The sequence below is a fragment of the Thalassophryne amazonica genome, chromosome 10 (genome assembly GCF_902500255.1).
Source record: "Thalassophryne amazonica chromosome 10, fThaAma1.1, whole genome shotgun sequence".
NCBI classification, from domain to species: Eukaryota; Metazoa; Chordata; class Actinopteri; order Batrachoidiformes; family Batrachoididae; genus Thalassophryne; species Thalassophryne amazonica.
Genome location: NC_047112.1, coordinates 8147151 through 8163847, shown reverse-complemented (window position 1 = coordinate 8163847; position 16697 = coordinate 8147151). Strand labels below are relative to the sequence as shown.

The 16697-nt window shown below is 38.9% G+C and overlaps 1 protein-coding gene across 1 annotated transcript in view; it reads left to right on the top strand.

Annotated features, from left to right (window-relative positions):
• The window catches only part of si:ch211-191a24.3 (tensin-3), a 68850-nt gene extending 57962 nt beyond the window's left edge, over window positions 1-10888 (top strand). The window contains exons 21-26 of the mRNA XM_034179387.1: window positions 1024-1101; window positions 2336-2413; window positions 3838-4006; window positions 8011-8079; window positions 8335-8364; window positions 10180-10888. Of these exons, the coding sequence (XP_034035278.1) occupies window positions 1024-1101; window positions 2336-2413; window positions 3838-4006; window positions 8011-8079; window positions 8335-8364; window positions 10180-10321 (566 nt within the window). The 3' untranslated portion in view covers window positions 10322-10888. The remainder of the gene's footprint in view (window positions 1-1023; window positions 1102-2335; window positions 2414-3837; window positions 4007-8010; window positions 8080-8334; window positions 8365-10179) is intronic.
• The last annotated feature ends 5809 nt before the right edge of the window (window positions 10889-16697 follow it).

Genomic DNA, 16697 nt, shown 5'->3' with positions numbered 1-16697 from the left:
AAAACTAGTGAATAATTCTGCTGCTTTCTGCTGATGGAATGCACACAAACTAATGCAGCACAATTAAATACTTAGTGTGGATGGAACAATAATAAAATCTGCTTAGTGCACACAACGGAACTATGGTTCACCTGTTACACATGGAGACGTTCATTCTTAAAGAAACAAGCACAAAGTAAATGTGAACTTTTTAAGTATGTCTGATATTGACAAAGAATGATTATATATAATATTTGCATATGAGGAGGCGGCAGCCTCTCGTCTGTGGGAGCAGCAATCTGTCCAGTGCAGTACATTAACTGCAAGGTTTCAACAGCATAACGTACTGATGCTATTAGCACCTATTGTACTAAATTTCCTTTTGACCTTGATAAATCATGCTGTGTGTGCAAACCTCAGTTATTTCCATGTTCCCTCCCACAGTTTTGTGCACTCGGGTGAATAAACCCCAAGTTGTATATTCATGAAGGCAAATGCTCTAAAAGGACAAAATGCACTAATCTGTGCATTTGAAAGATGCAGTCCTCAGGGTGCTCTGTTAGTAAATCAGCATGCACTTTCTTATTTTTTAATTTTTTACTTTTTTTCCAAGTGCTCTGGTGTTTCTGCACATTTAACACACAAACCTTTACTAATTAAGGCCTTAAATGTTTACATAGAAAACAGATGTTGGCTGCAATCCAGATTCTCTTCTTGCTCTAATTTTCAGTTAGTTGCTGCTGATAATTTATTTTTTCATACCTATAATTCTTATTGATGGGCTGGTATTTGCTTGTTCCTCTTTTCTCCTCTTTTCTCCTTTTTTATTTGTATGAAAGTCTCTTTTTGTTTGCACGATATCTGTAGTCATATAATTGTTTGTTTGTTGTTTCCGTGACATTACGTGATTTTTGGGCCACAAAGATAAATAGAATTGAATTAAGGGATGTGGGTCTGCATGATGAAAAAAATTATATGCAAAATATTAAATCTTTGACCAGGTGATTGTTTTGATAAAATATTGATTATTTATTTTTGTGACAGGAAGTCTGACTGCTCTGGTGTGTCAGCACTCCATCACCCCTCTGGCTCTGCCCTGTAAACTCATCCTGCCTGACAGAGGTATCTGCTCCACACACAGCTTTACACTGATGACATACATTCTACAACTAGTGTCAGAACACACACTGTAAATAAGGCAAGTTAAAAAAAATGACAAAAACAATCCTCACATATTGCATTGAGGTGAACAAAAGCAGTGGGCCAGTGGATGAGAGTTTTATTGATTAATTGACTATTAACTGACATTTAAATGAATCAACAACTGCTTTGATAATTTAATTGTTTTGAGTCTTTAACAAAAAAGACAACCAAATTCTTTGATTTCAGCTTCTTAAATGTGAATATTTTCTGGTTTATTTTATTAGTTTCTTTACACTCTAAAAATGCTTCATGGGGTTAGTGTAGTGTTGTGTAATTTAAAATTAAAGAGTATTTTTACCATGAAAAAAGATTTGCATGTTCAAATTTTAGGAAGGTGATAACTTACAAGATGTTGGTACAAATTTGTTCACAGTTTAAAAACAGTTGGACACGAGTTGACAAGGGTTTTTGCACAGTTTTATTGTAAAACTTGAATTGCATCATGTAATTTTTTAATGTTATTGTTATTTGACTTGAGCGAAATAAATAAGCAGTCACTATTATTATTGTTATTATTATTTGACTTAAGTGAAATAAGTTTAAAAAACTAAAATCTAAAATCACAGAATTAAAGTAACTTTGCATGGACATTTCTAATGGGTAAAATAAAAGCGTTAAAATAACTTAAATGGAATAATTTGGCTACTTAATAACACCAAAATATTTTCATTAAGTGGGTTCAACTTAATTAACTTTGTAGAGAACAAAGTAAATCAGGTGTACTAAACGACTTAACTAAATACTTTGTTAAACTTGAGCTAATCTGATTATAAAAGTTTCATGGCCTTAAAGAAGATTTATGGAAATTGTTACTTCTATTCTTTTTAAGTTGAGCCGTGCAGTATGTTTTAGAGTGTACTTCTCGCAGGTAGTAAACTGAATATCTTCAAGCTGTGGATAAAAGGAGCCTTTGAAGGCATCATCTTTTACTCTGGAGGACACTGATAGACATTTTGCACTTTTTTTTTTTTTACATTTTATGAAACTAACAATTTATTAATCAACTGATCAAAAATCCACATTTGGACCTGATCAACAGCAGCATTTGATGGTTTCTCCTTCTGTTTTGTGGAGATCATCTAAAAGCATGAAAGTAATGATTCGTGATTATTGTCTGTAGCACCACAAACTCTAGAACTGTGTCTGGTTCCAGACCCGATGGAGGACCTGAATAACTCGCCTGTGCAGACGGCGGCCAACTCAGCAGCTGAGCTTCTCAAACAGGGCGCAGGTACAGAAAAGACACAAAACTAACACACCTGAACCAATCATCAGGGCTCTTCAGGTAGAAGACAAATCCATATATCCATCCATGGTCCTTTCTAAAGAAAACTGGCTGTAAAAGTGATTTCTTTGTGTTATAAAAAATGGTTCCCATCCTTATGTACAATATGACATTATTTAGGCTTTAATCATTTATTGATGTTCATTTAAAGGGTATAATTTTTTTTAGAAATTTTAATGATAATCTTGATTTTTAAAAAGTTTTTTGATTTGAATGAATGAGCTGGGTTTAAAGGTTCTCCAACAACACTCTCAGTCTGATGTACAAAGATCCCAGATAGCAAGTGCTAAATTAGGTAGGTGAACCAAACATTTGCATATTGGGTTATAAATAATTTTGCAGGTGATTTACTAAGAGTAACATATTTTTTGGGATGCAAGTCACACCTGTTGCAGTTTTTTCTGTATGAACTCTAATTTTGGATTTTTGTGCATTGTTGTGTACTTTTTTATTGTTGCAGTTTATTCATTTGTTATTTGAATTTATATTTAGTGCTTTGATTCTTGGGGAATTCTGATATAAGAAGTTATTATAATTATTATCATCAATAACAAACACATGATTGTTCAGTATACAGTTCATACCAGAGTATAAAGAGTCCCCTAATTTCGTTGCCCCCGTACAATGACAATAAAGACATTCTCAGTCGCAGGGCTTCCCAAACTAGTTCAAACAAACAAACAAAGCAACTTATGCAAAGGAAAATACGATGAATGCACAGTTGGTAGCAGGCCGTAACATGACATAGCAGTACGTAAATAACAATTTTGCACATGTTTTAAAAGCAACATAAAATTAAACTAGTGACCTGCAGCTCTGCGCCTTCAGTACTTATGAGATGTAACTGAACGTTTTCATGTCCTGGCAAAGAAAGAATGAAAGAAAGAAAGAGAAAAAAAATAAGTGCACACTGGCAGATTTGCACTCAGTTCTCTGCGTGTCCCACTGGCAGAATGCAGCATAATTATTCACCAATTTTTCAGTCAGACCACTACCTAAAACCCAATAACTTCCAAATAATTAAAATAAAAATATTATTTCTCGCTATATATATCTAGATATCTACATAAAACTCCATGGAGAACAGGCAAGAGTTCTCTTGAACCAGGAACCTTCTGGTCTGAAGACACGTGCACTAACTACTTGTCCACCACGCTGCCCTGCTTGTACTTTAGTGTTTTAGTATTTGATAGTCATCCACAAAAATAACGTTTCTGCACATTGTACAAATATGTGAAACTCTCAGAATTTTCGTTGACGTTTGATTGTGTTTCTTGACTCGTTACTTTGCTTTGACCATGGATACAGTCAGGTGTGTGTCAGATGAGCATGTTGAGCTGTGTGTGTGTGTGTTTGCGTGTCTGCTGCAGCCTGTAATGTGTGGTACCTGGGTTCTGTGGAGTTGGAGTCACTGACAGGAGTCCAGGCTGTCCAGAAGGCCACCACGCAGACCCTCGCCATGGACCCGCCGCCGGCCTTCACCGTGGTCCACTTCAAAGTGTCGGCACAGGGCATCACGCTCACAGACAACCAGAGGAAGTGAGACACACTTACACAGAGCACATACAACCCCAATTCCAATGAAGGTGGGACGTTGTGTAAAATGTAAATAAAAACAGAATACAATGATTTGCAAATCCTCTTCAACCTATATTCAATTGAATACACCACAAAGACAAGATATTTAATAAAAAAGAAGAAATAACTGGTAAGTAAGTCCCTTCGGCTGCTCCCTTGTTTGCACTTGGGGTCGCCACAGCAAATCCAGGGTGGATCTGCATGTTGAATTGGCACAAGTTTTACGCTGGATGCCCTTCCTGATGCAACTCCACATTACATGGAGAAATGTGGCAGGGGTGGGATTTGAACCCGGAACCTTCTGAACTGAAACCAAGCGCATTAACCATTTGGCCACCACCCCTGCTAAACAAGAAATGATCTAATCTGAAATAACTGGTGCAGCACAGAAATAAGTGCAAAAAGTCTTTAATAAGGTGCTGAAAGGAAAAAAATGTTCAAAGGGACTGACGTTTCGATGTGAGAGTCACATCTTCCTCAGAGTCCTGCACAAACAGAGATGGCACAGCTTAAATACTAATAAGAAGCATATGCTTTCAAAAGGGCATGACCATCACTCAAAGGGCACAACACTCACTCAATTAGTAATCAATTCATGATTAGAAACACACTGTCCCAAAACACACATGACTAAAACCAGACTAAAAACCAAAAGGTTCCAAAGTGCCTAAAGTATAAATCCAAAATGCTTCTCTACATAAGAGTTTTTTGATGATGTCACCACCTCTGGGTGGAACTAGAATTCTCTCAATCCCTCAAAATTTTAAAGATGCTGGAGAGCCATGACCGGCCTGTTTGTAGTGCCTTTGTTGTGAAAGTGTAGTGACACGGACCCACAACAGGGGGCGCAAATGAACGGCCAATAGATGAGCCAAAAAGTAACAATTTAATGTTGTGAAACGTGCACAACGAAATGCAGACAATCTCAGAATATAATTACAGTCAAATCACAAAGGTGATGTGTGGGCAGGCTCGAGGATAGAAGACGTCTGTCCTGAGAAGAGCCGGAACCACACGATTTCCGCTGCCACAGAACCTGGTGAATACTGGAGCCGCCAAGTCCCGAATTCCCAGGTGATCACCGTCCCCAACTGTCGGATCTGGTACTGCTGGCGAGAACAAAGACAGTCAAGTGTGGGTGTGTGTACACCCAGTAACAACAGCGGTGGGAATGCCACCTCCACCTCTCACTCAATATTCAGTAAAGTACCGCAGTGATTCCTCAGAGGAAAAGAGTGCCGTCCTGCACTCACTCAGCTTCCACAGAAAAAGGAACCGGTACTCCTGCAAACACTCACAATATACAGATATATTGCAAAAGAAACGGCTGAGGATATTACCTCCAAGGAAGTACGATATCTCGGCAACGAGGTGGAGATGACGTCTGGTCTTTATGGAGTGCGATGATGAAGAATGTGTGACAGCTGTCAGGAATTAATGAGTGACAGCTGTCACTCCCGGCTGTGTCCGTGGCGGCAGCGCCCTCTCGTGCCTGAAGCCCGCACTTCAGGCAGGGCGCCCTTTGGTGGTGGGCCAGCAGTACATCCTCTTCTGGCGGCCCACACAACAGCCTTGCCATGGCATAAGTTAAATTCTGAGTACGGATCGCCGTTTTATGTTCAGCTATCCATAATTTAAGTTGACGTTTCCTTTGGCCAACATATGCCAAGCCACAGGGCATTTTAAAATATATACTACATGAGTGGTATTACAATTGATAAATGAAGAAATAGGATATTGCTTACCAGTGCAAGGATGAGAGAAACATGAAGCATTAGTAGAATTTGAACAATGTGCACAATTACCACACCTAAAGAAACCTTTTGGTGAGCTGGAGGGCCAGGCAGTTGAGGTGGGACTGATCATATCTGAATGAACAAGTCTGTCATGAATATTTCGGGCACGCCTAAATATAAATTTGGGTGGTTCAGCACAGATGTCTTTAAGTGTGGGATCACTCTTCAGAATGTGCCAGTATTTATAAATTATGTTTTTTATTCTTCCAGCAAATGGAGTATAGCAGGTAGAAAAAACAATTTAGATGTTGAAGAGGATTTAGATTTTTTTCTTAAGTAAAGAGGCACGATCAGTATTTAGAGCTCTGTCCCATGCTTTGTCAATGTTAATTCTACTATATAGCCATGTTGTTCAAACAGAGTTGCTAGATGGGCTGCTTTTAACATAAAGTCCATGGTAGAACTGCAATTCCTTCTAACTCGCAAGAACTGACCCACTGGTATGTTCCGAACTAAATGGGGCAGATGATTACTATCAGCTCTCAAAGTATTTCTAGTTAATTGCAAAGAATTATTGACATCCTTATAAATAGTGAGGTCTAAAAAATCTATAGAATGAGAATTATAGTTCATAGTAAAAGATAAATAATCTGTAGTGGAATTAATATAATTCAGAAATTGATGTAACTCATCATATGCGCCCCTCCAATTTAGGAGGACGTCATCAACGTATCTACACCATAATGATATTTTTGAGTGAAAAGGGTTATTTTCAGTACTAAAAATATATTTCTCTTCCCAAAAACCCATCACTAAACTGGCACAAGATATTTAATGTTCAAACTGATAGACTTTATTGTTTTTGTGCAAATATTTGCTCATTTTGAAATGGATTTTATGACTGTGTTACATCACCTTTCCTTCTAACAACACTCAATAAGTGTTTGGGAACTGAGGACACTAATTGTTGAAGCTTTGTAGGTGGAATTCTTTCCCATTGTTGTTTGATGTAGGACTTCAGCTGTTCAACAGTCCGGGGTCTCCGTTGTCGTATTTTGTGCTTCATAATGCGCCACACATTTTCAGTGGGTGACAGATCTGGACTGCAGGCAGGCCAGTCTAGTACCCACACTCTTTTACTACGAAGCCACGCTGTTGTAACGTGCAGAATGTGGCTTGGCATTGTCTTGCTGAAATAAGCAGGGACGTCCCTGAAAAAGACGTTGCTTGGATGGCAGCATGTGTTGTTCCATAACCTGGATGTACCTTTCAGCACTGATGGTGCCATCACAGATGTGTAAGTTGTCCATGCCATGGGCACTAACACACCCCCATACCATCACAGATGCTGGCTTTTGAACTTTGCACTGGTAACAATCTGGATGGTCTTTTTCCTGTCCACGATTTCCAAAAACAATTTGAAATGTGGACTCATCAGACCACAGCACATTTTTCCACTTTGTGTCTGTCCATTTCAAATGAGCTCGGGCCCAGAGAAGGTGGCGGTGTTTCTGGATGTTGTTGATGTATGGCTTTCGCTTTGCATGGTGGAGTTTTAACTTGCACTTGTAGATGTAGTGATGAACTGTGTTAACTGACCATGGTTTTCTGAAGTGTTCCTGAGCCCACGTGGTAAGATCCTTTACACAGTGTTGTCGGTTTTTAATGCAGTGCCACCTGAGGGATCGAAGGTCACGGGCATTCAATGTTAGTTTTCAGCCTTGCCGCTTACATGTAGAACGTTCTCCAGATTCTCTGAATCTTCTGATTATATTATAGACTGTAGATGATGGAATCCCTAAATTCCTTGCAGTTGAACATTGAGAAACATTGTTCTTAAACTGTTGGACTATTTTTTCATGCAGTTGTTCACAAAGTGGTGATCCTCACTGAGCCTTTTGGAGATGCTCCTTTTATGTTCCAAACAGGTGTTCTTTGAGCATTCATCAACTTTCCCAGTCTTTTGTTGCCCCTGTCCCAGCTTTTTTGAAACATGTTGCAGGCATCCGTTTCAAAATGAGCAAATATTTGCACAAAAACAAAAAAGTCTATCAGTTTGAACATTAAATATCTTGTCTTTGTGGTGTATTCAAATGAATATAGGTTGAAGAGGATTTGCAAATCGTATTCCGTTTTTATTTACATTTCACACAACGTCCCAACTTCATTGGAACTGGGGTTGTACAAAAATCCCAGAAAGGCCCTGATATAGACGGTTTCTTCTTCCAGGCTCTTCTTCAGGAGACACTACACAGTCAGCAGCGTCATCTTCTGCTCTCTGGACCCACAAGGACGCAAGTAAGTGCTGAGATCAAACATCATCTCATGTCGGTCTTTAAACTCATGACAGTCTAACCCGGGTGACGTGCATGTTTGAGCTGTTCTTTTAAGTGTTTTTTTGGATTGTTTAATTCTTAAAACAACTTCTAATATCTGAATCATTCACTTGTGATTATTTATGTGTAAAATCTTGAAAATTCAAGTGAATTCTTATTCAGATTATAATCTGATTATAGCACAATGAAGTCATGATTTTAATGATCTCTCAAACAGATGGACCAGAGACAGCGGCTCCACTGCAAAGTAAGACCACAATTTATTTATTTTTTCTTCTTGAATTAACTCTACAATCAATACATTAAATTTTAACATCAGGCAACAACAAATCAGGAGAGCCAATAAGTAATAGTATTTTATCATTTATAATTACAGTACTACACACTGCCAAAAAGGGGTGTTTAAGAACAAGATAAAAATCCTAAATCTGAGGGAAATCTACCCAAAACAAGTGAAATTATCTGTACATGCAGCAAGATAATTTCACTTGACAAGACTCTTGAATTAAGATTGTTAAATCTAGAAATAAGCATGTTGAACACTTAAAATAAGAAATTAACTATTAAAACAGGATAATTTATCTAACACTTCTAAATCTAAGTTGTTCTTTTTCCTGATAAGAACCAAATCATTTGCCGTGTACAACAGACGTGAGCAACTTCACTTTAATGTCAATTTATGTCAAAAGTATGCACACACTTTAATATACCGTCTTTTCTGGATTATAAATCGCACCAGAATATAAATTGCACCTCTTTAATTTGGGATTTTTGTGCATTATAGTGTACTTTTTATCATTGCCATTTATTCTTTTATTATTAGAGTTGATTTGGTTTAGTGCTTTGATTCCTGGGAAAGTCCTTTGTAAATAGTAATTGTAATTGTTATTATAAACAATGAATGTGTGATTTTTTTTTTTTCCTGTATATACGTTGCACCAGAGTACAAGTTTCAGCACTTCCCAAACTAGTAAAAAAAAAAAAAAAGTGATTTAGACTCCGGAAATTGGTAACATATTGATATAAATACTTTTTTTTACAGCTTGTTTTCTTTATTCAAGTCACAGAACAGTAATTTTTGCAACTACTGAATATCTTTTGTAGTTCATTTTGTCTTTTTTTTTTTTTGCCTTAAATTATATGTTAAACATTAATTTAGTGGTGAAATGTAAAAATGTGGTGTCTTAATGGCCGCACTCCCTCTGTGCACGCAGCTTTTCTGCCCCATTTACATTCTTGGTCCACCTGCATGTGCACATGTAGTGCATGCGAGTCCTGCCATATGAAACTGGTCACCCTCCCCTGATTGATAAAGAAACAACAGTACTCACTGCACAGCTTTTGAAAATTTTTTTTTTTCAAGCTGGCGCTGGACAGCACAATATGGTCTGACTAGAATCTTCATACGTCAGGTTTTTCCCCACATAGAGAGATTTAGACATGTTAAAAGGCTCCATTCCGATGATTATGCTGCATGCAGAGGAGGGAGGAATGAGGAAGAGTGGCCAAGGAGGGAAGAGCTGTTTACACCATGAAATGTGGCACTAATGTGACATCTAGTGGCAGAAAAACCATTCAGTGTATATCAATCAGGAGTAAATAGAAACATTATGGTGGAACACACACACACACACACACACACACACACACACACACACACACACACACACACACACACACACACACACACACACACGTAATCTGACATTTATTGTAATTGAATTTATTTTGTCAACAGGTTTTGCAAAACTGCATTATGTTAGTTAAAAGAAAAATATTAAGTGATTCTAACTTAATGAACTTTGCAATATTTTAACAATAATTGAACTCAAAGACTATGTATTTTAAGTACATAGAATGAAAATATAAAATTAATGGAAAATGTACAATCCACTTTATTTGAGAGCAGTTTTTGTTCAAAAGCAGACCGGTGAGGGAAACTTCCAAAAGTAGTGACTTCTGTGGAAGAAACTTGTAGAAATTGGGTAGAGGGAAAACGTTTGACTGTTGCTTCATGGTAAAGTGGGACAAACACCTTTTTGAAAACTTCTTTGCCTTCTAGGATCTTTGGCTTTGTTGCCCGGAAATCCCAAAGCGAAACAGAGAATGTGTGTCATTTGTTTGCTGAGCACGACCCTGAGCAACCAGCAAGCGCCATTGTCAACTTTGTCTCGAAGGTCATGATCGGGTCACACAAGAAATGAGGAAAAGGTGCTCCAGATCTGTGTGCAAGGACCAGGGATCAGTGCTCGGACCTGGGATCACTGTCACAAACTAATGGCACAGGAACAAAACAAAAACAGATCCAATCTGCAGAAACTTTGTGCACAAAAACTATGAATCCAAACCCTTTGTGATTGTTGGCCTGGCTGCACTGCAACGTCCCACCAGTAGAGGGAGGCAGCACAAAGACAGAACCACTGGAATCCACTGCAGGATGAGTGTGTGTGTGTGTGTGTGTGTGTGTGTGTGTGTGTGTGTGTGTGTGTGTGTGTGTGTGTGTGTGTGTGTGTGTGTGTTGTACTTCATGCCTAAAATCACTGATGCCTTTTCATGAAGGATGTAATCTGATTTGGGCACGCAAACTTCCTCCTGTCTGTTTTTCACACATTAAACACGCTGTTACACTGACTGGCAGCACGGTGGGTCAGTGGTTAGCACTGCTGCCTCACAGCATGGTACTGATTCCCACCTGTGGCCTTTCTGTGTGGAGTTAAGTCATGCAGGTTAGGTAGATTGGAAACTTTAGATTGACTGTAGGTGTGTGTGTGGGTGTGAATGTGTTTGTTTGTCTGTATGTGACCCTGCGACAGACTGGCGTCCTGTCCAGGATGAACTCTGCTTTGTGCCCTATGACTGCTGGGATAGGCTCCATCCCCACATGACCCTTAATTAAAGAAAGTGGCTGAAGATGAGTGAGTGAGCGAGTGAATGTTACACTGCCATTGCTTAAAGATACAGGGAAATGAACCTATAACAAACACCTTAATCATGTTTTCATTGTGCTCTAATTTATTGGTAGACAGCAAATATGTGGTTTTAAAAAACTTTTTCTCTCTCTCTTTGCATGTCTATATTCTAAAATACTTTTAAAAAAATATCTGTATATCTTGGAATTCTTGTTTAATTTGTGCAATATTTTGTGATTCATTCATTTTAAAAACTGGTCCAGTAATGCAGGCGAAGCAATGAAACTTTGTGGTTCTCGAAAACCTTCACGCTCGTCATCAAAAGCAACATATTGAACTAAAGCATCAAAGTAAAACTGTTTCACTGTGTCTTGGTGGCAGTCACAGCTCGCAAATATGACACACTTCATTTAAATGTGGAGAACAGCACATCGTCTGCAAACAGCTGCACAAAAGTGCATGAATCCGTGTGATCATCACTCTGCTCTGCCTGCACAGCTACATGTCACATGGTGACAAGCAGTGACAATAATGTGATTACCTTTTGCTTCAGTTTGATATGTTGTGTTTATATTTGTTCATTTTCTGAAACCACTTTAGTCCCGTTAAAGGTCATAGTGGGTGCAGCCTATCCCAGTGGTATTATGTTTATATATTGCACAAAATATTTAGCATTTATACAGATGTGTAATGTCCTAAATACTTACATATATTTTGTATAACATATTGTACATTATATAAGCAGAAAACCCCAAGGTGTATGTAATGATGTCATATAGTGTAAGAAAAATATTATATAGCATTTTACACAATAGCAGTTGACTTTATAATCTGCTGATGAAATATTACTTAGATTATTCACATAAACAAGGTTTGATCAATTCTTAATATTGTGACTATTCTAAATTAACCAAATTTAATGACAAATATTGCTTTTGAGCTTGCAATATAGAAAATTTATAAATTAATTTTTATATATATATTTATGATGTGTTATTTCACTTTTCATGCTAATTTACCATTTCCTTAAAGTGCTCGGTAAGATACATTTTTTGTTATTACATTGATAGGCCTTTATTTTGCAACCACAACTTCTAACAGGCAGCAGTACTTTGGAAATGAAAGAATGCTAACAAACAAGCTTATTTCCATCTACATGTAATGTCAACCACACCTGCTCCTAATTTTTTTCCACCAAGCATCATGAATGTGATAATAAGATTATTTTCTGCAACACATTCAGACATGTCCAGCAGGTAGCAGACAGGTATTTGCTATAATATACAAGCAAAGAAAAATAGTTTTTGTTTTGATCTGGTGCTTCAAAATTAACTGAATTTTAATCGGTTAATCCTCATTATACGGTCTTTTGATTTGAATGTTTACAAGTTAATAGACTCTATTGTTTCATAGTTACCGTACTAACAGACTGGTGGAAATGGACTTATTTATCTGACTACTCTCTGAATTTTAGAGGCCACCCACCCAGGCTTTTGTCTAGTCTAAAACCGGTGTTTTTAAACTAGAAAGGCACTTGTTCAATAAATACTCTGGGTTACATACTTCTACTATTGCTAAAAAAATAATAATAATAAACAAAAGTTCCAGTTCTGCCTCTTGAACTGGACCAGACCCAAAATGTTGTAATTTATATTCCAGGTCAGATGAATCCGGCCTTTGTAGGAAAGTCGAGGACATGGACAAAAACCTAAAAGCAACAATAAAAACCTGGAATTCATAAGGAGGCTTAGTTTATCCTTTAATGTTTTTCTTTACATTTGATCTATTTATTCACTCCCAGAGTAATATTTCTATTTTACAAATACATATCAAATAATGCTTTGTTTTATAGTAATTTCAAAGATCCCCCCTTTTTTATTTAACACTTTCAAAATGAAAAGCCAAAGTAGTGTGCAGTAAGCACATGTGCCAATAGATGGCGGTAATGAGCCATCATTTTGCATTGCTTCTGGTTACAGGTTTTCGTTTGTGCGCGAGATTGACAGAATTTTAGTTTTGCTACAAATATGGAACATTGTTTGGTTTGTTTGGAGAACAAACAGAGCATAAATATGACCCGGTCCATGCATGAAAAACCTTTGAAATGAAGTCAGCCGGGATCACGTGTGTGTAAGAATCAGACAAAACCAGAACATCTTCTACATATTGGTAAAAAATATATTAATTTATCAAACTCAAGTGCTGCCTGTTTTTGTACCGCCAACATATGTTGAATCAATTCAAACTCTAGTTTTCAAACGTTGCGGCTCTACAGTAGGAGCAGATGGGGCTGTGCCCCCCCCCCCACCCCCAAGAATTTTAATAGCTCTACAAGAAAACAAAACAGTATTTTCAAATCTCTGTGCTCATAGCAGCTATGAAAGATTTTTTATTCATTGCAATGGAAATAAATGAGTGACTATGCAGCGCTCACACAGTAGAAGATGTATCCTATTTATCATTATTATTACTACTGTTACTACTACATTTGCTTTGGGACGCTAAGAAAATTAAAAATGTGTTTTCTTGTCAAACAATTAGCAAAGACAACCTGGTAAAAATGAGAAGCTGAAAGTGTGAAGGAGAACAGCGCCACCTAAAGACCTCTATCCTGACTGTGTTAAACATCATTAGATATGTGGTTTTGTTTTGTTCTGTCACAAATTTTCTAATTGTGCATTTGTGTCCCGTCAGAAGTACACGAAGATTTTTCTGACTGTTCAGTATCGGTTCCAATAAACATGTCTCACCTTGATCCATCCATGGGCCATTTCAGAAGTGAATTATTCAGGGTGCTGATAGCCAGCATGGGAAACAAGAGAACTCAGCCCTCAGGAGAACTCAGGCTGGGTTAGGAGTAGTTAGGGTTAGGGTTAGAGGTAGGGCTAGGCGTAGGGTTAGATTGTAGGGTTAGGCGTAGGGTTAGAGGTAGGATTAGAGGTATGGTTAGAGGTAGGGTTAGGGTTAGAGGTATGTTTAGAGGTAGGGTTAGGGTTAGAGGTAGGCTTAGGGGTAGGGTTAGAGTTAGGGTTAGGTGTAGGGTTAGGGTTCGAGGTAGGCTTAAAAGTTGGGTTAGAGGTCGGGTTAGGGTTAGAGGTAGGGTTAGGCTTAGAGGTCGGGGAAGGGTTAGTGTTAGGGTCAGAGGTTAAAGATAGAGTTAGGGTTAGCCCCAGGACCAGTGCACACACAGTCCGAGTTTGCATTGGGCAGAGTTCTCCTGAATCCCCACCATGCTATTCAGTGCTTGCTAGGTGTTCAGTCTTGTTGTCATTCCAACTGCTGTCGACATTGTCTTTTAGCTCCTTCGTTGACTTCAAACCTGTTGTCGTGTGACTCTTCACATTTGTCTTTCCTCCATACATGTAATTTGTTGACAGTTTGCAAACTATTGGGACATTACTGCCACCAACTGGGTAGGAGTATGTACTACGACCTTCTCTTCCACTCTTACCACTCCTTTAATTAACATTAGTGACACCTAGTGATCAGGAGTAAAACAGTCTAATTGTCACATCTCTTTTCTTTGATCTGAAAACAATAGTGCCTCACTGGAACTGATAAAGTGTCATAGTTTGTTTGTATGGAAGAGGCTGGTCCAATAATGGAGGTGTGAGTCACGCTAACGTTAAATCCAGCTCCAGCGGTTGTGGTGTGGAGCCTCTTTTCCACTGAAAAAGAACAAAAACCCAGAAAATCTTTGGCCATATGTCAGCCAACAAGCACCTCATGCTTGGGTTAGGGTTACTGTTTGTTTTCCTACAATCCAGTTTGTAGCAATGCAAACGTGTAAACCAGTCAACGCTAAATGGCGCGCCGAGCTCCCCTCAGGCTCACACACATGGAACAGCAACCAAGAAAGGAAACTGTGTCTGGACTAAGAGGACTGGCCAATGGAAAGCCCCAAACCCTTGTGTTTCATATTAAAGAAGAGCCAGAAGGTTTGTGCAGCAGTGGAAAATCTGTAAAGTGGCTGTAATTTATTAATGTGCAAAATGTTGGCTGCAGGAACAGTTAAATCACCAATATTGTTATGTGTCGACGCGGGTTGAGGAGCGGACCTGCGTCAGACGGAACCCAGCGCTACAAATAACCAGAAAAGCGGTTCCAAAAACAATATATTTATTTCACCCACTGGTGCATAAAAAGTGTAAAAACAGAAATAGCATCCTTCTGGTGGAGTGAAGGCTGGCACGCTCTCCAGCGCCCAAAAGGATCAAAGCCCGGCGCTCCCGGACCCACTACCACCGCCAAACACCCCCCAGGTGGACACGACAAACCGACTCTCTGCGAAGCATAGAAGAGGTGAGGTAAGTTAGCAGTTACAACTAATATCCTTCAAAAGACACACGCTATCAGCAACACATACAGGTCTGTATTTTAAGCTTTATGCAAATAAGCAGCTTCTCACAACAGGTGGAGGACCACTTGTCCGCATGCCACAGCAGTGAGAAGCGAGCTGCACAATCCTCATCACAATTCAAGTATACTGCGTAACAAAATACCAAGTTACTATCAACAATTAGTCAAACACTTAATCACCTTTGATGTGTGCTGACAGCATGTGTCCCTCACCCTTCCTTGCTTCACGGGCTCGATGTGTCAAACCCAGGCGCGGTCCTCAGCGTCTCACAAACGAACATCACAAGGTCGAGTTCCCGGGCAGTTCTGCTTGAATCACACATGACTTAAATGCAGAACGCCATCCAATTATCTGCTTCAGCTGAAAGTCTTTAAGGTTGCATGTGAGCACCATTCACAGGTGCTACACATGATGTTGATGAGGGTGAAGGATTCTTCAGCCAGCACCTTCTCCACAGACAAATCAGTTCTCATGCCACCTGGAGAGCAAAGAAAAGAAAAGAACACCAAAATATCCAGCCACACCCCCCAACACACAACAAATATTCTTCAAAAGAAGAAGAAAATGACAACAAAGCACCTATTCAACGGCTCCGCAGCGGCTTTGTGTACTTTGCCACGCCCCCAAACACAACTTTGTCACTCTGATTGGTTCCGTAAATGGTCACATGACTCTTGACTGACTGATGTACTGTCAATTTTTTTGTTAGCCTGCTATTAGCTTGATCATGCTAATATTAGTGAACCGTTTGTGCGCTTGTTGACCGACTTTTTTATGACATAAGGTTTATATTGGTTTAGAGATGCGGTGTGATGTCACAGTGTTTCTCGCACTCCAAAGTAAACTGACATCCTTGAACATTGACGTGCGATTCGAGTGCTGAGAATCCTTCAACTTTTCGCTACTGGATGTGAAGAAAACGCCTATCTAACAGTGTCTTTGTTCACGCATTTCCATGCACACTTTGCGTGAAGTTGAAGAATTAAAGCTTTTATCCACTAGATGGCAGCATAGTGCTGACTCATCTGTAGCTGCCAACAGAACGATGTCTTTGTGTCATTGGTGATCTCACTTCTGTTCTTCTGACATGTAAATATCCTTCCATTTTAACAATTTCTGTCTGTTTTGATGTTGCTGACCCATCTGGGCATTTCATTCTTTGCTGCGAGGATCCTAAAATAAGTATTGGCTGATGAGCCTCTGAATATCTTTCAGGATTAACCTCATAGGACCAGAGATGGACAATAAGAGGCGATTTTAGTGATTTGAGTCCGCAAGCAAAAACTCGTGTTGGGCCCCCTTTGGGGGAGG